The 19,572-nt window shown below is 43.1% G+C and overlaps 1 protein-coding gene across 1 annotated transcript in view; it reads right to left on the minus strand.

Annotated features, from left to right (window-relative positions):
- Positions 1-4,682: 4,682 nt before the first annotated feature.
- IREB2 (iron responsive element binding protein 2) overlaps positions 4,683-19,572 on the minus strand; it is a 148,483-nt gene continuing 133,593 nt past the window's right edge. Inside the window, exons 19-23 of the mRNA XM_073579368.1 lie at positions 15,059-15,201; positions 14,704-14,851; positions 9,882-10,004; positions 8,816-9,001; positions 4,683-5,305 (exon numbers count right to left, since the gene is read on the minus strand). Coding sequence (XP_073435469.1) covers positions 5,195-5,305; positions 8,816-9,001; positions 9,882-10,004; positions 14,704-14,851; positions 15,059-15,201 — 711 coding nt within the window. The 3' untranslated portion in view covers positions 4,683-5,194. The remainder of the gene's footprint in view (positions 5,306-8,815; positions 9,002-9,881; positions 10,005-14,703; positions 14,852-15,058; positions 15,202-19,572) is intronic.

Below are 19,572 nucleotides of genomic sequence, written 5' to 3' on the forward strand. Positions count from 1 at the left end.
GTTAACTCTATTCTGTAACCATCTGCGACCATTTTCCGAACCCACTGGTTTTGGGTAATATCCTTCCAGATGTTTAGGAAGTAACGGAGTCTCCCTCCTATCTTCCTGGCATCATTCCCTGGTAGGTCTTGCCTTCTGCTCCTGAGAACTTCTTCCTCTTCCTCCTTTCGGGTAGCTCCACCTACCGGACTTCCATTTTCCCCTATAGTCCTGTCTGGGATGGGAGCGGGTCCTCCGAAAAAAAGGCGTTCGTCTAGGCCTTTCCTCCGGAAAGCCCTTTTTGTCGGAAGCTTTCTCGAGCAGCTCATCTAATACGGGCCCAAAAACGTGGAGCCCAGAGAAGGGTATAGAACACAGTTTGTTCTTTGACTGAGTGTCTCCTGTCCAGGATCTCAGCCACAGCGCCCGCCTTGCTGAATTAGATAAGGCATTACTTCTTGCAGCAAACCGGACTGATTCCACCGAAGCGTCCGCCATGAAGACAGTAGCTTATCACGAGAGATAGTGATTTTAGTATCTCCTCTCTGGGGGTTCTGTCTCTAATCTGATCCTCTAATTCCCCCGCCCATAAGCTCATTGATCGGGCTACCGAGGTGGCTGCTATGTTAGCCTTCATAATGGCTGCTGATGCTTCCCAAGCTTTCTTGAGGAGGTCCTCTGATCTCTTGTCCATCGGATCTTTTAGGCCGGACGAATCCTCAAAGGGAACAGCCACTTTCTTCGACACTGGCTACAGGTATGTCGATCTTCGGGACTGTCTCCCACACTTTTGTTTCTTCTGGATCAAAGGGAAGACGGTATCTAAAGTCTTTTGGGACCATTAGTTCCCCCCCCCCCCCCCCCCGATTCCTCCCACTCTTCTAATATCACCGTTATATGTTTATTAACCGGGAAAACAGTACTTCTACGGGCTCTCAGCCCTCCGAACATCTCATCCTGGGTTGTCCGTGGTTCCGTAGAATCTTCTACTTTCATTGTATCTCGGACTGCCTGTAAGAGTGTGTCCGTATCTTCCGCAGAAAAAAAAAAGGTATCTCTTCCTTTCTTCCGGGGGAGCTGCCAAGAAACAATCGCCAGAGTCAGGATCAGAGTAGTCTGACACCTCGCCTTCCTCCGAACTCTGTTCTAGCTCCCATCTGGGCCTCTTCGGGCACGGGGATTGTGTCGGTACCAGTGCTGCGACCGTGGACTGCACTTCCTCTCGTATTACGGATCTCATATTGTCCAAAAGAGAGGACTGTTGTCTTAGGAGTCCTGATATACAGTCCTGACAAACTCTTTGTATGTCCTGATGGGAGCTTGGTCAAGCATAGGGGGCACTTGCTAGGTTTTTTTCCTGGTGGTCGAGGTGGACTGCTTAGGTACCTCCTTGGCCTGAAAAATATATAGGGAAGCGGGCCCTGTATATCTGCGTATGGAGACCCGTAAGGGACCCTGGTACCCTTCTACTCACATGGTCCGGGTCTGGCTCTAAGGACTGGACGTCTACCACCTTCCATCTCTACTGAGTCAGTGTGCTGTCCGTCCGAGTGTCTTTAAGTAGTCGTCCTAACCCGGCTTCAAGACATCTGATTTGTCCTCCTTCCGAGCCCAGCTGCTGCTGCCTGCTGCGTGTGCGAGGGTCTCCCCGCCCTTTACCGACACCTCTCCTTGTGCAGGGCGCCAGGATCTCAGTGACGCCGGCCCTGTGGGATACTCTGCTGCCCGGGCCGCGTTGCACTGGGCGCCATGTTTTTCCTTGGCTCCACCCCGGAAGTAGTCACCGGCGAGCCCCCTCGATGACTCGGCGCGCCGGAATCCGGGACCCGAGGTGCCGGCATCCTGCAGCCAGGACCAGCAGCTGCTGCAGCGCAGAGCCCTCCAAGAGGATGCGCGTGACGGGGAGCAACCAGCTCTACCCCCAGCACTGAGGGACCTCCAGCGGTCTCAGCGCTGTTGCAGCGGGATCACCGCCCGGAACCCCAGCGAGGGCACCGCTGCCGGCAGCACCTACCACCGGGCTCCGACCGACACGCCAGCCTCACAGGTACACGCACCGCTGCGCTCTTCTGCGTCTGTCCCTGATAGGGACAGGAAAAACACTGAAGGGGTTGGTGTGGAGGGGCTATTTAACCTCTTCTGTGTTCCTGTCCCTATCAAGGATAAGGACAGCCTCCTGGTGGTGCTGTCAGGAGGGACGTCCTGGAAACTATGCTTTTTCATTATACCTCCAAACAAAAAGTGGAATAAAACCTGATAAAAAGTTGAATGGAAATAAAAATGGTATAACTGAAAATGTCATCTTGTCCCTCAAAAAATAAGCCACGATACCGATTCATCAAAAGAAAAACAACAATACTGACCCAAAGAATAAAGACGCCTTATCACTTTTACTACAGGGTGGCCATTTATATGGATACACCTAAATAAAAAGGGAATGGTTGGTGATATCAACTTCCTGTTTGTAGCACATTAGTATATGGGAGGGGGGAACTTTTCAAGATGGGTGATGACCCTGGCGGCCATTTTGAAGTCGACCATTTTGGATCAGACTTTTTTTTACTTTCAATGGGAAGAGGGTCATGTGACACAAACTTATTGAGAATTTCACAAGAAAAACAAAGGTGTGCTTGATGTCAACATATCTTTATTCTTTCATGAGTTACTTACAAGTTTATGACCACTTATAAAATGCGTTCAAAGTGCTGCCCATTGTGTTGGATTGCCAATGCAACCCTCTTCTCACACTTCAGTTTTTAGAATTCAGTGCTTTTGTGAATCTTCCCATTCTCTGTGAAAAAAAACTACACAGTCTTCCCCCCCACTCTTTTAGCATCATTGAATTCCTGCACCAGTAGTTCAATTGAGAAAGTCTTCCCCATCTCAATATAGTCCTGCTTCGAATGAGATCGGGTTCTCCAAAAGGAAGGCACTCGCTTAGATTTCTCTTCTGGAAATGCTTTTTTTTTTTTTCTGTCTGACGCCTTCTCTAGGATATCATCCACTATAGGGCCAAATACTCAGTCTCGAAAAAGGAATTGAACATAGCCAATCGAAAAATAAATTATCTCTAAGCCATGTTTTAAGCCATATAGCTCGTCTTGTGGCATTAGAACATGCCCCATTCCTTGCGCTCTGGATCGACTCCACTGAGGCATCTGCCATAAAGTTAGTTGACATCTTTAGTAAGGGTAGGGATTCCAAAATATCATCTATGGAAGTTTTTTCCTAAGGTGGTCTTCTAACTCATCTATTCGCAGGTTCATAGATCTTGTCACCAAGGTAGCAGCGATTTTGGCCCTAACTATTGCTGCTGAAGTCTCCTAGGTTATTTTCAGTAGCCCATCTGATTTCCTAACCATAGGCTCCCTCTGACTTGATTCCTAAAATGAGAAATGTTTTCCCGGTTACTTTGGCTATGGGAGTATCAGTCTTAAGAATTTCTTCCCATATTTTCACCTCTTCTGATTCAAACGGAAGATGAGTTTTACAATTTATGGGTATAACAACCCTTTACTTTACATCTTCCTATTCCTAAAGGTTCACATAACTTTAATATGTTTATTAACGGGGAAAACTCTATTCGTCCAAGACCTTAAACCCCCAAACATATCATCTTGTATTGTGGGTTTCTTCAATTTTCATTGTATTTATTACTGCCTGTACCAGCAGCAACCTCCTATGAGAAAAGGTAGTTTTTTCTTTTCTGGTAAAACTTGGGCGGTACACTTTCAAACTCTTCTTGTTCTGGGTCAGTATAATAGGGTGTTGGAAAATGTTTGGTGCAACAACTCCATCCCTGTCTATGAGTGTTCAGTTAGATTTGAACGCTGTTTATAAAGTTAGAACAAAAAAATTCTAAGGCTCACACAGGGAGAGCATGTGACTGTTTTTCCTGTGTTTGTGTATGAGAGAAGCAGCCTGCTGTAGATTCTGCACAGATAGAGAAACACAAATGATTTATCCCTGATCGATTAAGCTCATCATATATTGTTCCTGAATAAAGGAGCTCTGTTCTCACACAATGGAGTGTATCCTGAATAATCCGCTGCCAACACATCGGGACTGGTGAAGGGATATTTGGTTGGGGGATACAAGTAATTCACCTTAAGATTATAAACTGTTGTGCTGTACTGTAGGCGAGCCCATATGTTACACTCATAATTGTCCCGGTTCCCAGAGTGTTAACAGGTAAGAGGCGGCCGGTTCCGACAGGCATGCCAGTAGCGTCGGTAGCAGTCCCATCAACCGACACCAATGACTGAAGGTAAACTTTTTACCGCTGATCAAAGCTGCGGTCTCATGCAGAGTGAGATATGCAGCTTACTGACCGGCGGTAATGATTTTACTGCCGATCAGAAGCAGTGTTTGCCACGGTGTCATGCACATGACAGCGCAACAAATACCCAGTTTCGGGGGTCGAACCCAAACAGTAACAGGGACTTCCTGGTGAAGTGCGTGTCCAGTGTCCGAACAGTAGATGTTCGGCATGGACGCTGAACTTCACTGTTCGGGTTCACCCATCTCTAGTGTTAATCATTCCTAGAGTGTGTGCATGAAAACTAAATCTTCATGCTAAAAGAAAAACACGCAAATGAGTATGAAGAAGTGACCAAGGTATCTAACAGGCCATTATTCACCATTAAAACCCTCATTAAAACTTCCTTTAAAATGTCAGTAAGTTGACAAATACAAAACGAGGGTAAGGATTTAGGCATCTTTATTTCAGAACATATTTAATAAGTCTGGTATTACCACAACCAAACAAGCATCTTCCTTTCCATATCAAGATGGATACATAGAGTTCAAATGGAAGGATAGGTTATTTTTTAATTTAATAATTTTTTTGTTTGTTTGATTTTTTTTTTAAATAAAATAGTATTGATCATTCAATACTGCAGCTACTGGAAGTCCAAAAAGCAGTTGTGTGACTTAAAGAGCAAAACTGTGCACAAGGCTTCCGAATAAGTCAAAAAGTCCACCTGCAAATTAATGTGCAAGTAGGAATAAATGCGATGATTGTTGGTTGTCCCTAGGTGGGACTAAGGAAGGCATGCCCATAGCACCAGTCTTCTATTGAAAGTGCTGGAAGAAGCTTCAGCGACTCATTTTTTTCCCACCAACCAGAGTCTTTAAGGAGGCAAGAAAAGTACAAGCACACAGAAAGCATCTGTACAATCTGAGAGAGTTCATGGGTTTCTCTTTGCTGACATTACTATAAGTATTTCCGGGCCACATAATTTAATATTCCTCCGTGCTTGTAGAATGTAACTTCTGCTTCATTGTTAAAGGCTGCAATTACTTGGAATATCTTTCCGGTGTTTGTCTGAAGAAAAAAAAAAAAAAAAAAATGAAATAATTTTTAAAGTCAGGAGACCAATATACAATTTTAGACATTGAGTTCCTTATAGTCCACAATTTTAAAGGGAATCTGTCACCACATTTAACCTATTAAATTGGTCATACAGGCTATAGAATGCAGAAAACAGTGAGAAATTGATGCAGAGAAATCATCCTTTATCACTTTATACAAGTGACCTCTTCCAGTCTCTGGGACAGACACAGCCTGGAAGATAACTGCCTCCAGAGATTATTTTACATGAAGGGGTAATTACCAGTGAGATAACTAACAGAACAGGAGAAGTGGAATTTGTCTTCTTGCAAACACATTCATTGCTTGCTTCTCTCTGAGCTCTGCTGTATTTTAACAATATTGCAGCCCTGTCTGCCTGTGAGCTGGAGCTGAGAGGAACCTGCAGACATGTTAGTTATAATCACACACAGCTATGCAGTGAGATCAGGAGAGCAGAGAGTGGCCATTACACATCACACTGGTAACCATTACATATCACACTGGTAACTCCCCCTTATATAGAAAACAAGATCTGCAGGCAGAGTTGTCTTTCAGGCACCATCCGCACGATAGCCTACAAGAGGTCATTTATATAAAAGTGATAAAAGAGGATTTTTCAGCAACAAAGCATCGGATATAAAACTCACAGGTAAGTCTCTCCTCAGCAGTCTATAACCTGTATGCCCATATTAATAGTTTAGATCGGTCAAATGGATAGATTTACTGCTACAACTGTCAAATGATTAATTTCACAATGGAATCATTGCCTAAATTGTAAAATTATAAAGGATTCATTGGTCTGATCATTATCTGATCTAAACAAGCTTGATCCAATCATTGTTATTCCAAAATATGAACATGTACAAAAATTTACTGCAGGAAAGACATAAGGTTATTAAGGTTGCATTTTGCTAGAAATGAGAATTTATTTTTATTCCTCAAAAGAATAAAATATTCAAGTCTTTCATATAAAGGATTTCACATTCATTTTGTGGTGAAAAAAGAAAGAACCAAACAGACTCCCCAGGCTCACTCTTCCTATCACAAACACTTTTGCTTTGCTACTTCTGCCTTCCAAAAGACATAACCGTTTCAATTTTTCAATCGACAAAGCTGTAAAGGCTTGTTTGATTTTGCTTTGTTTTTTAACCCCTTAATGTCCAATGACGGACACAGTCCGTCATCAGACATTTCCCCTGCTTTGATGAGGGCTCCGGCGCTGAGCCCGCATCAAAGCCGGGACATGTCAGCTGTTATGAACAGCTGACATGTGCCCGCAATAGGCGTGAGCGGAATCGCCGTCCGCCCACGCCTATTAACTAGTTAAATGCCGCTGTCAAAGCTGACAGCGGGCATTTAAATAGCATTTCCGGCCGCCGGGCCGGAAATGACGTCATCGCCGACCCCCGTCACGTGATCGGGGGTCGGCGTCATGTTGCCTGGACAACCAGAGGTCTCTATGAGACCTCTATGGTTGTTCCAGGCATATGGCTTTCAGCGCCACCTGGTGGTCGGCACTGAAAGCACAGCAGTAAATCTGCTACATATGGGCGATCTGCTCATCGCCCATATGTAGCAGAGCCGATCGGGTTGCGCAAGCTTCTAGCCTCCTATGGAGGCTATTGAAGCATGCCAAAAGTAAAAAAAAAAAAAAAATGTTTAAAAATAAAAAAAAATTAAAAAAACCTAAAAGTTCAAATCACCCCCCTTTCGCCCCAATCAAAATAAAACAGTAAAAAAAAAAATCCCACATACACATATTAGGTATCGCCGCGTTCAGAATCGCCCGATCTATCAATAAAATAAAAGCAATAACCCGATCGCTAAACGGCGTAGCGAGAAAAAAATTAAAAACGCCAGAATTACGTTTTTTTGGTCACCAAGACATTGCATTAAAATGCAATAACGGGCGATCAAAAGAACGTATCTGCACAAAAGTGGTATCATTAAAAACGTCAGTCCGGCACGGAAAAAATAAGCCCTCACCCGACCCCAGATCATGAAAAATGGAGACGCTACGGGTCTCGGAAAATTGCGCAAATTTTTTTTTTTTTTTTTTTAGCAAACTTTAGAATTTTATTTCACCACTTAGATAAAAGAGGACATAGACATGTTTGGTGTCTATGAACTCGTAATGACCTGGAGAATCATAATGGCAGGTCAGATTTAGCATCTAGTGAACCTAACAAAAAAGCCAAGCAAAAAACAAGTGTGGGATTGCACTTTTTTTTGCAATTTCACCGCACTTGGAATTTTTTTCCCGTTTTCGAGTACACGATATGGTAAAACCAATGATGTCATTTAAAAGTACAACTCTTGCCGCAAAAAATAAGCCCTCACATGGCCATATAAACGGAAAAATAAAAAAGTTATGGCTCTGGAAAGAAAGGGAGGGAAAAATGAAAATGTAAAACCAAAAATACCCCTGGTCGTTAAGGGGTTAAAGGCAAGGAAAAAAAAATTTGTGGTGAAATTGAAACGCAAAACCGAATAAACACAAAACGGAAAAACACAGGAATTTTGACATGTTTTGTTAACTGTGCAATAAAGATGGTTTGTTATTTCTATTCAGTGGGTATGAATACAGAAATACCAAATTAATATAGTATGTTTTATTGCCATTTCAAAATTGTAAAAAAAAAAAAAAAAAAAATAAAATCAGGACTGATGCAAGTTTCTGACAGTACTGCATCTTCCAAAAATCAGAACAGCAAACCTAGTACCTGCTGGTACTGTAAAATGCTATTTTATGTACCAAATACACTATGTAAAGTATGCACCAAAATGTGAACATGCTCTTAGGCTTTGAGACTGTAACTTAGGTTTTCACATGAACAAAGTTCGTTTTAATAAATAGATCGTGGAACAACACCTTCTACAATTGGATATGTTTAAATAAAATGTTCCTGTGCCGAGATAATCTTATAAATGTGCCCCTGCTGTGTAATGGCTGTGTCTGACTATACAGTAACATGGTCATTCCACAGCTCCTGGGCAGGGGAGGAAGCAAGAGTATACTGACATTACAGCACAGGAATGCAAATAAATGCTTTCTTTCGAGGTAAAACATTTTTTAACAGGCAAGGAAAAGCTTTCTCTCACAAAAAGAATCAGCTGTGATCCCCTGCTGTAATGTCCGTACACTTTCTTTGCTTCCTCCCCTGCCCAGCAGCTGTGGTATGAGCAGACCATGTCCCTGTACGGTGAGACACAGCCATTACACAGTACACAGCAGGGGCACATGTAAGATTATCTCAGCACAGGAACATTTTATTTAACACAACCAATTGTGGAAAGTATTATTCCCAGATGTACTGATTAAAAATTAAACTCTAAAACTAACTTTGTTTGTGGGAAAACCCCTTCAAGGCAATATTAACACAAACTATATCAATATATTTAGGAATCATAGTGTTGCCCAGCATAAGCACAATGTTAGTGAATGGTACAATAACCAAAATGTAATGTATAGCTAAATCCTACCTTGACTGTCAGACTTTCTCCTGGTACTAGTTTGGCAGGAATTGATATAGAATACTGCTCTTTTCCAGAAAGGCTAAAAGATTCTGCATTTTCTCCAGGAAGAAACTGAAGAGGTGCGATTCCAATTCCCACTAATTGATCCTTATGAATATTCTCATAACTTTCAGCTATTACAGCTCGGACACCCTGTTGACAGACAGGTATCAAAGAATAAGGAATATTTATGGAGGGTATGAAAGTAAAAAGTCCATTAGCAGAAAACGTTGAAACATTTTCAGCTAATTCATTGCTGCTTTTTATTTATTCACTTAACTTTCCTGCAGCTGGTGATAAAAAACACAAATATACAAAATATCTCCAAACTTTTCCAAAAAGGGTCTTCCCATTTCCATGTTTTGCCTTATTAAACACTCCCCAAAATATAGTAAACTGGTGTCCCACGTTATATCTGCTGCATAGTGGACAATAGCTATCCAAGGGGAAGTCAAAGGCAATCCTCTTCTAAAGCCATATCTAGAATTCAAGATATTCTGCAGTTCAAGAGCATTGTAACAAGAGCATAGGAGACAATCGGGTGCAGCTATATGAGGACATATGGTCAACATCAATTTCCACCTGTCCTGCCTATCTAGGGTTTACCTGGTTCACAGGTTTCTGACCACAAATTGAATGTGATTTACAACTTGCTGGCCACCATAGTGTTAGTGGGCACGGGGTTGTATTGTATTTACATATGTGTTTTAGGCAACTGTTCAACTAAAACTGTATTATTGGTATTTGCTTTATGACAAATAGTTCAATATTTCCACCCAACTTTCCACTTTTTACTTTCTGCCACCCACTCCTCAATCATTAGCTTATTCATTGTTGTCACTTAGAGACCTAATAAGATTCTGTATCCCTGAGATGTTTAGAAATTTCCATGATTCAACCTTAATAAACAAGCTAAAAAAAAAAAGTTCAACTTCAGACTTGACCTAGGATATTCTAGACTCACAGATTAAATACTGGTCTTAGCAATATAGAAGATGAGGATATATAAAAGTATAGAGGATCAAAAACATACCAGCAGTAATGGTCCCTTGGCTGCCCAGTCTCTTGAGTTACCTGATCCATATTTTTTCCCAGCTAAAATAATTAGTGGGATATCAGTTTTCTGATACATGTCTGCTGCTTCAAATACATCCATCTAGGAACAAAAAGGAACACGTTTACTTCCCAATGAGTGCAGTGTCATTAGAAAGCTGGTCCTGACTTACTAATTTCATTTAGGTGGTGGAAAATTTCATAGTAGGGGACAGTCAAATCTCCAAATCACTCACTTTAAAGAGAAGGATAAATGTGTTCCAGTTCAAATCCAAAATTCTGTAGGCACTTTGTTTTCACGATAACTCTCCCCCCCCCCCCAAATTTTAAGGGTATGTGCACAAGTTGCGGATTTGGCTGCAGATTTTTCCACGCGGATTTGACTGAATCCGCAGGTAAAATGACCTGCGTTTTTAGTGCAGATTTTGTGCGGATTTTGCCTGCGTTTTTACACCTGCGGATTCCTATAATGGAAGAGGTGTAAAAACACTGTGGATTCAGCACAAAGAATTGACACGCGGAAAATCTACGCAGAGTTTTCCGCAGCATGTGTGTAGTACATGTGCCGACTGGAGGGTGGTCCCTTTCGGCCACGGAACAGACTGGAGGCAGAAATCCGTTCAATCAGGTCCAAACTCTATTCGGTGTCCTCTTGACATCCACAGCAGACACCAGCTTCTGCTCCCTGGCCTGGGTACCTGTCACCTTCCTTCTGCTTCGATTGGCGAAGACCCTCATGGTCCTGTCACCGTGCCTGCCGTTAGGCCCACGGCCACAGCGCTTCCCTCTGGCCAAGTCTGCCCGCTGTACTCAATCTTCGGTGTCCCAGCCGTCCGGAACCCAAACCTTCTGTCAGTCGCTGACGTCTCTTCCTGCGGCTGCCTCCTCAGGGCCACCCCCCTGTCAGAGTAACCGTCTCTGGCTCTCCTCTGTCCTTCCTGAGCTTCTCCTCTCTGTCCTCTCCTGTGCTCTTCTCACTTCTTTCTTCCCCGTGGGTGTCTCTCTGCCCTGCCTCTGGGACTCTCCTCTCATATCTCCTCTCTCTGGAAATCCCCTTCTTAGTCCCGTAACTCCACCCACCATGACTGCGGTTTCCTAGCCTTAAGTTGCTGTTAAGCCCTTTTCTTACTGCTCGCTGTCTCCATCTTGTGGCCAAAACCCAGTACTATGTCGTCCTGCACTAATTCCCAGCTGTTAACCATACACATACAATAAAGCATAGTGCACATCATCCTTTAAATGTTCTTTCCATCTCAGACAGGTTCATTGGGTCAGTCCACCCCCTACATGTGCACTGCGGTTTTGTTTTTCCATAGGTTTACATGGTACTGTAGGTACTGTAGCGTGTGCACATACCCTTAATCAAAGTACGCTGTTCTCTACAATGTCTCAAATGACTCATTTCTCAGGCTTTCAAAGAGAAATGTATGTACAACTTGTCCTGGCTTCACCCTTAAGAACCACCTGATTCACACCAGTTTCTTCACAGAATGATTGACCTCGCTAATTGAACTTCACACTGCTATTATTTTGGACACTCCCCTTTCAATTAATTATTCTAATACACAGACTCAAAAACCTGCAGATCGTGAATGCTGTGTGTTGGTTTTCTTAGAATCTACTGCATTTGCTGGTGAATTGTTTGACATGTGGTAATATAAATTTATACCAAAATCAGTGATTACTCTGGTTAGTCATATGGGACTGATATTATTTTGAACACTACTGTATAAGACCAATATTAGAAAAAAAACTGATGAAATTATGGCGGAATCTTCCCTTTACACTTCAGTGAAAATGATAATTACTAAGGCTAGTTTCACACTAGCGTTTACGAGCACAGCGACGGCCTGCGCACGGCCGCCGCTAAGCTCCGCCCCGCCGGTAGCTCCGCCTACCGGCGCATGACGCTGCATGCGCCCTGCGTCCCCTATCTTTATCACAGGGGGTGCAGGCCGTGTGCAGTATGCGTTTGGCGGCGCATGCGCCTTTTTGACGGTGCGCCGACGCAACCAAACTGCAGCAGGTTGCGTTTGGCGCAGGTCGGCGCACCGTCAAAAAGGCGCATGCGCCGCCAAACGCATACTGCGCACGGCCTGCGCCCCCTGTGATAAAGATAGGGGACGTAGGGCGCATGCAGCGTCATGCGCCGGTAGGCGGAGCTACCGGCGGAGGCGAGGCAGGGGGCGGGGCTTAGCGGCGGCCGTGCGCAGGCCGTCGCTGCGCTCATAAACGCTAGTGTGAAACTAGCATTACTGGTAATTTGATTTCCCTGAAACCCATAACAGAACCTGAGAGTTGGATCTGTCCCCATCACTTGACTGGAAGCAAAGAGCACAAAATAAAAAAAAAAACCACTTGCTCCTTCAATGTGGTTTCCAAGAAGACTTTACTTATGTGTACGATTGGTTATCTTCCTAGAATTTAGTTAAGATATTCTGTACTTGTTAAATCACCTAACAACTTAAGTATATAGGAACTGGTACTAAGACTTAGTATGTTAATGGAAGCAGAAATCAAGTGATTAAAAGAACTTGGTAACCTTATCAAGGCCTCTACTAGGACGCTATTGGACGGTGAGCCCAACAACTGCACCTGCTTTAAATATTGCGCAACATCAGACCCAATATTGTTGACATTTTCCATTCAAGTAAGTCCCACCCAAGGGCAAGATTTGGACCATAAGAAACCCTTCTAGTGTCAGTGATCACTTAATGGTTAAAAATATCTACCCAATTCTACGCTATGAAGTGTAGATTGAGCCTTCCAGAATGTCACAGGGGTTTCAGAAACCAGAAGAAATATTTAGGACTTGGGAGGTAACGTTAATTTCTCATAAGAAATTTATTTAAGCTGAAGAGGACAACTGTAGCTCTAGATTTCCATCTTACAGCAACTGTGTCTAATGCATTCTAGCCAAGTACTAAGAGCTCTAAGCCATTTAATATAAAGAAGAGCCAGGATTATTCATTTTACGGATGCTAGAATTTATCCTATTCCCTATAATGGCCTCAATTTCACAACTTTAAGGGAACCGGTCAGCAGCATTGTGCACAGTAACTTACATACACTGAGGTCGGTGCCATTATACTGATTAAAATGATATCTGGTGATGAAATCAGTCTTGTGGTTGTTTAATCTCTATTTTCAGTTTTAAGTTAATGACATGCTCATGCTCCAGGGCGGCCTGTGGGGGAGGGGGGGGGGTCTTCATGTGGTGCTCTGATTAGGTATTCTTACTGAAGACTGCTGACAGGTCACTGATCCCTCACTGACCTGCCCCCTAGTTTACATAATGAATATTTTCAATATATACTATAAAAAAATCCTTCTGCAGGCGGGTGCCAGCCGTGGCACCTGTGCTGCAGCATAAATCGCATATATACTATGCATATAATGATTACTTTTGAGGTTATCCTGATATTTGAAAAAATAAATAAAAATCCATTTGAAAATGGCGCACAGTAGCAGCTGTGTATATAGAGGCGATTCGATCTCTGGTATTAGCATGCGCCGGTGGGCCCAACTTGCTAGAGAAAAAAAAAATTGCTTCCTCCAAGATGGCGCCGCAGGCGCAGTACCAGCTACCAGCGATCGCCGATCCTGCGCAGGCTTGCCACAGGAACACCAGTTTTATGACCTCAATCCCGAAATACTTATTGGAGTAAATATTCTTTTCTCTTTAGCAGCCGACACCTGCCTCCTGTGACTGGCTGCTCCCCCACCTTTTAGAGGAAAAAAAGCGCGTCTTATAGTCCAAAAAATATGTTAAGTCGCAGCACCTAAACAAGAAACAAAAGGATGAAAGGCCACACGCATGGCTACAAAACAAGCAAGAATTACAAGGCCACAGGACTTGCGAAAAACAACACTGCAGGCCACTGAAACACAATGCCCCAGGTCAGACATCAAACATAGGTAGATACTGAAGCATTAAATCTAGATTCTCCCGAACTGATGTTAGCTTTCAGAGCACAACTGCCTGTAGTCCATGTTTACTAGCGGTTGCTACATGATTGCTATAATTCATGACTGCTCCAGCTGTGTGCTCTAGGCTCCTACATCCAAAAGGAAACCACGTTGAAGGAGAAAGGGGGAACTGTTTATTTTGTGCTCTTGGCTTCCTGTCCACTTATAGGAGGGAGATCCCTATGCTCTCACGTGCCGTCACCCGTGAGGGGAAAAATATTGGTTATATCTGCAATTCAACAGCTTTGTACATTACGTGTACAAATATTAGCCATCATTTTTACGTTCATCCAAAATAGTACTCAAAGTTTTTTGTTTGTTTTTTTATAACAGCAGAAAATTTGATCACGTTTAACAATCTAATTTTCCCATTCACCAAACAAAATTAAACACATTTTATATTATGGGTTGTTAGAGATGGCAAATTGGTTTCACTATAGGGGTATATTCCAACACTTTATGCAACATGTGCAGGCATTAGTAAAGGCAAATCTTCCGAAATTGTTTAACAGATATTTTCATGGGAGGTTATGGGGTTGCCTTATTTATTTTAATGAACAATCTTAATTAAATCCCCGATCAGCTTAATAAAGTCCCAGTGGTCACAATGTTCATAATGCAGAGACTGACAAGATCAGGTAAAGATGGTACAGATCTTATAAGGGTCATATATAGGGTCCCAGGTTGTCAAAGTCTTCCCTGGATGGACAAGCAGAAGCATTTCCAGGCTTCTATGCCAACTGTGACAACAGATGTAATGTACAAGTAGCTGATATTTCCCCCTATTGTCACATTCTTTTTTTTTTTTTTTTTTTTTTTTTATTACTACTCACCATCTGTCCTGATGGAAAATAAATAGTTTTTGGACCGGTTTTTCCAACAAGCTTGTTAAAAAGTTTCATGTTCGCAAATGTTCCTCTAGTCATCACAGCATCATTGCCTCTGCGGGCCCCATACGAGTTGAACTCCCTTGGCGCTAAGCTAAAATGGGGAGGAAAAATTAAAAAAAACAAAAAAAAAAACAAAAAAAAAAAAACAAACCACTAAAATGAAGCAGCTTAAAACAGGCAAAAACAGTGCTGAAATGGCCACATAAGTGTACAGCACCATGGAATGAATGTCGCTACAGAAATAAATGATAATACTAATAAGTGGTTGCATTTAGAATGTTTACTGAAGATGGCATACTTTTTCTGAATCAAGTACTTGGCAGCAGGACTTGTACGAGAAATGCTTCCCGCAGGCGAAATGTGGTCAGTAGTGACGGAATCCCCTAAATAAAGCAATACGTGGGCTCGTTCAATTGCTTGCAGAGGTGCTGGGGCTTTTTCCTAAAATTGACAGATTAGAAAGAGGTTATTTATAATAAATATATATCGGAATGTAAACCACATTTATTTTACCTCAGTATTTGTAAGCCAACACCAAGAGTAGGTGAAAAATGCAGAAGTGGTGCATTTTTTTCTATTATACTTTCCCTCTGATGTAAAAAATGTTTTCTGAATGCATTCCACAATAAGTACCCCTTTGCACCTAAGCTAGATGGGAGGAGGATGTTGGCCAGCTCTCAGATGATCAGTGGGACTATGTGCTGAATTCAGTGTCCTGTCTTTCGTTATCAGAGGCCCAGAGATTATCGCAGAGGTATCTAATACATAGGAAATATAAAACGCCCGCGTTCTATTGCGATAAGGAGTGACTCGTGCTGCCCCCGATGTAGCCTACCTGATGCACACCTTATGCATATGTTCTGGGAGTGTCCTCGGCTTGGACGGTTCTGGAATAATGTTCTGAATACGTTGGCAAGTTTATGGTACAAGATTGCTCCCTGATCCAAAGGTCTGTGTGCTGGGTATTATACCGGATGTTCCTATGGAAGACCCGCTGGCGATCGGTATGGCTAAAATTCTATATATAACACGAAAACTATTGCCTTGCACTGGAAGCAATCTGCACCCCCGACGGTGGAGGAGTTTATTAATAGAGTCAATAGTTCTATAAGGATGGAAAAAGGAATGTATATTAAAAGAAAAGCTATCGGAAAATTTAATAAAATCTGGAGCCCCTGGCTTAACACCCCAGGTTTGCCATCCCAAATTTTGCTGCTGGAGAATCTGTTTCCTATGCTTCGTTAATTATGGTACCCTGTTGTGAGTTCATTTTCCCCTCCGTCACTGAGGCCTAGTGAACTCCCTATTCTAGTGAAGGAAGGTAGTGAGCCTGATTATCAGGCACCTGGGACTAATGAAGACGATTGGCTGAGTGGAGTCACTGACTGGATTTAAGGCAGCCTACGCCCTTTCTGCCCTGCGGGTGATTTCTCTGTGGACTCTTGGACACCAGTCCGATTCCTGCTCTCCTAAAGGTAAGTTTGCTGTTTTGCCGTTTGCATCTAAGATTTGTTTTTGTTTTTCTTGCTTTTTGGATTCTGCCACTCCCTGCTGGAGTGTGCAGTGTTCCGTGAGCTCTGTCTTCTGAAAGTACCTGAGTGCTGATTAGTTTTTGAAGCTTAGTGCTTCAGGGCCATTTTGATATCAGCTTGTTGGCTATTTTAGGGTTTTGGCAGATTGCAGACAGCAGCCTTCCTATCCATTCCTGTCTAGGTAGTTTTTGGGCCCCGTCTTTGCTCAGCCTGTCTTTCTGTCTAAGTGTTTTCATCTTGCTTCAACGTCATTATATGTGGGGGGCTGCCTATTGCTTTGGGGTCTGCTCTGGGGCAGTTAGATTTCCCCTTTCCTTCTTTAGGCCTATGTATCTCTCCGGCTGTGACGAGGGGTCTAGGTCATCGTAGGAACCTCCCACGGCTACTGCTAGTTGTGTTGATAGGTTCAGGGGTCTGCAATCTGATAGTTGCCAACTTCTCTGGTTTTCAGGACTTAGCTAGCATTTCTGTTTTTGCCTCCTACGGTGACTCAATCATAACAGAATCACCCGCCAAACCGTAGATCCTGGGGTACTCAATAGCAGGAAAGAATTGTGTTAATAAAAAAAAAAAAAAAAAAAAAAAAGGTGTTTGTATATTCTTTCCTCTATATCTGAGGCCGTAGGGGGAATTTATTTTTTTTTCTCTCAATGGAGATAAAGCAAGTGTCTGATCGTGTGGAGCAGCTCGCTGCTGAAGTGCGAGGAATTTCCGCCTATCTTGCTCGTTCACATGCTGTTGAACCAAAGATCCCCACACCTGATGTATTTTTTGGGGATCGATCTAAATTTTTGAGTTTCAAAAATAATTGTAAATTATTTTTTGCTTTGAAGCCTAACTCGTCAGGGAGCCCCGCGCAGCAGGTTAAAATTGTCATCTCTTTGCTGCGCGGCGATCCCCAGGATTGGGCGTTTTCTTTGAAACCAGATGACCCTATTCTGACTAATGTGAACGCATTTTTTCAAGCCTTGGGGTTGCTGTACAACGAACCTAATGCTATTGATCAGGCTGAAAAAGACCCTGTTAGCATTGAACCAGGGTCGAGAATCTGCAGAGTTGTACTGTCAAAAGTTCCGAAAGTGGGCGGTCCTTACTACCTGGAATGATAGTGCCTTGGCTGCTCTCTTTCGGAAGGGTTTGTCAGAAGCCGTAAAAGATACTATGGTGGGATTTCCTGTTCCCTCTGGTCTGGACGATTCTATGTCTTTAGCCATTCAGGTTGATCGGCGTTTACGTGAACGTAGGATTACATGAGAGGTGTTGCCGCCGGTTGAACAGACGTCTGAACCTATGCAATGTGATAGAGTTTTGTCTAAGGCGCAACGTCAGGAATTCAGAAGGCGTAATAAGCTGTGTTTTTTCTGTGGAGATGCCTCACATGTTATTTATGTTTATCCTAAACGTGAGAAACGCTTTGCACACACGTTTTCTGTTGGTGGGGTTCAGCCTAAGTTTCTTTTGGCGATTACTCTGATCTGTTCCCTGTCCACATTTTCCGCCAAGGCTTTTGTGGATTCGGGAGCAGCGCTAAACCTAACGGACTTGGATTTTGCTAAACGTTGTGGATTTCCGTTGACACCTCTGCAGACGCCTATCCCTTTGAGGGGGATTGATGCTACCCCTCTGGCTAAAAATAAACCTCAGTTTTGGACCCAGTTGGTCATGCGGGTCGCCCCAGACCACCAAGAAAATTGCAGATTTTTGGTGTTGCATGGTCTGCATGATGCCGTTGTTCTGTGGTTTCCCTGGTTGCAGATTCATAATCCAGTTTTGGATTGGAAGTCTGTGTCTGTGGTGAGTTGGGGTTGCCGGTGTACCTTTAGTGAGGCTCCGTTTTTTTCCACCTCTTCTCAGTCGCATGAGGTTCCTGACTATTTGGCGGACTACTATGATGTATTTAGTGAGAATGAGTCTGCATCCTTGCCTCCTCATAGGAGTTATGACTGTGCTATTGAACTAAACCCGGGGTGTAAATTTCCTAAGGGTCGGCTCTTCAATTTATCTGTACCCGAGCACGAGGCTATGCGGTCCTATATAAAGGAGGCGTTGGAGAAGGGTCATATTAGACCATCCTCTTCACCCTTAGGTGCCGTTTTTTTTTTGTGGCCAAGAAGGATGGTTCTTTAAGGCCTTGTATTGATTATCGTGCCCTCAATAAAATTACTATTAAATATCAGTATCCGTTACCCCTGATTTCGGATCTATTCTCTAGAGTCAGAGGTGCTTGCTGGTTTACCAAGCTTGACCTCAGGGGGGCGTATAATCTTATCCGCATTAAGCAGGGGGATGAATGGAAGATGGCGTTTAATACTCCGGAGGGACATTTTGAGTACCTGGTGATGCCTTTTGGGCTCACTAATGCCCCTTCTGTCTTCCAGTGCTTCATGAACGATATTTTCCGAGACTTTGTCGATAAATTTTTGATTATCTATCTGGATGATATTTTGATCTTCTCCAAGGATTGGGATTCTCATGTGGAAAATATTCGGACTGTGTTCCGGATCTTGAGAGAGAATTCTCTGTATGTCAAAGGATCAAAATGCCTTTTTGGAGTACAGAGAATTTCTTTTTTGGGATTTATTTTGTCTCCGTCAACTATTGAAATGGACCCGGCCAAGGTACAGGCCATTTATGATTGGGTTCAGCCCACTTCTTTGAAGTCCCTCCAGAAGTTTTTGGGTTTTGCTAATTTTTATCGGAAATTTATAGCAAAATTTTCTAGTATTGCCAAACCATTGACTGACCTGACCAGGAAAGGAGCGGATGTTTTGAATTGGTCTCCGGAGGCGGTTGCTTCCTTTCAGGAGCTGAAGCGTAGATTTACCTCTGCCCCGGTTCTGCGGCAATCTGATGTCTCACTCCCGTTCCAGGTAGAGGTGGATGCTTCTGAGATTGGTGCAGGAGCGGTGTTGTCCCAAAAGGATCCGGTAACATCTAAAATGAATCCCTGTGCTTTCTTTTCCCGTAAGTTCTCTTCATCTGAACGTAACTATGATGTGGGGAATCGGGAACTGTTTGCCATGAAATGGGCATTTGAGGAGTGGAGACATTGGTTGGAGGGAGCCAAACATCAAGTTGTGGTCCTCACTGACCACAAAAATTTGATTTACCTAGAGTCGGCTAAACGCTTGAACCCTAGACAGGCTAGGTGGGCCTTGTTTTTTACACGTTTTGATTTTGTGGTCTCTTTCCTTCCTGGAACTAAGAATGTCAAGGCAGACGCCCTCTCTAGGAGTTTCTTTGCTGATTCTCCTGTGGTGACCAAGCCTGCCACCATCTT

This window comes from Dendrobates tinctorius, unplaced genomic scaffold (assembly GCF_039654945.1).
Source record: "Dendrobates tinctorius isolate UK_male_01 unplaced genomic scaffold, ASM3965494v1 ptg000062l, whole genome shotgun sequence".
Classification (NCBI taxonomy): domain Eukaryota; kingdom Metazoa; phylum Chordata; class Amphibia; order Anura; family Dendrobatidae; genus Dendrobates; species Dendrobates tinctorius.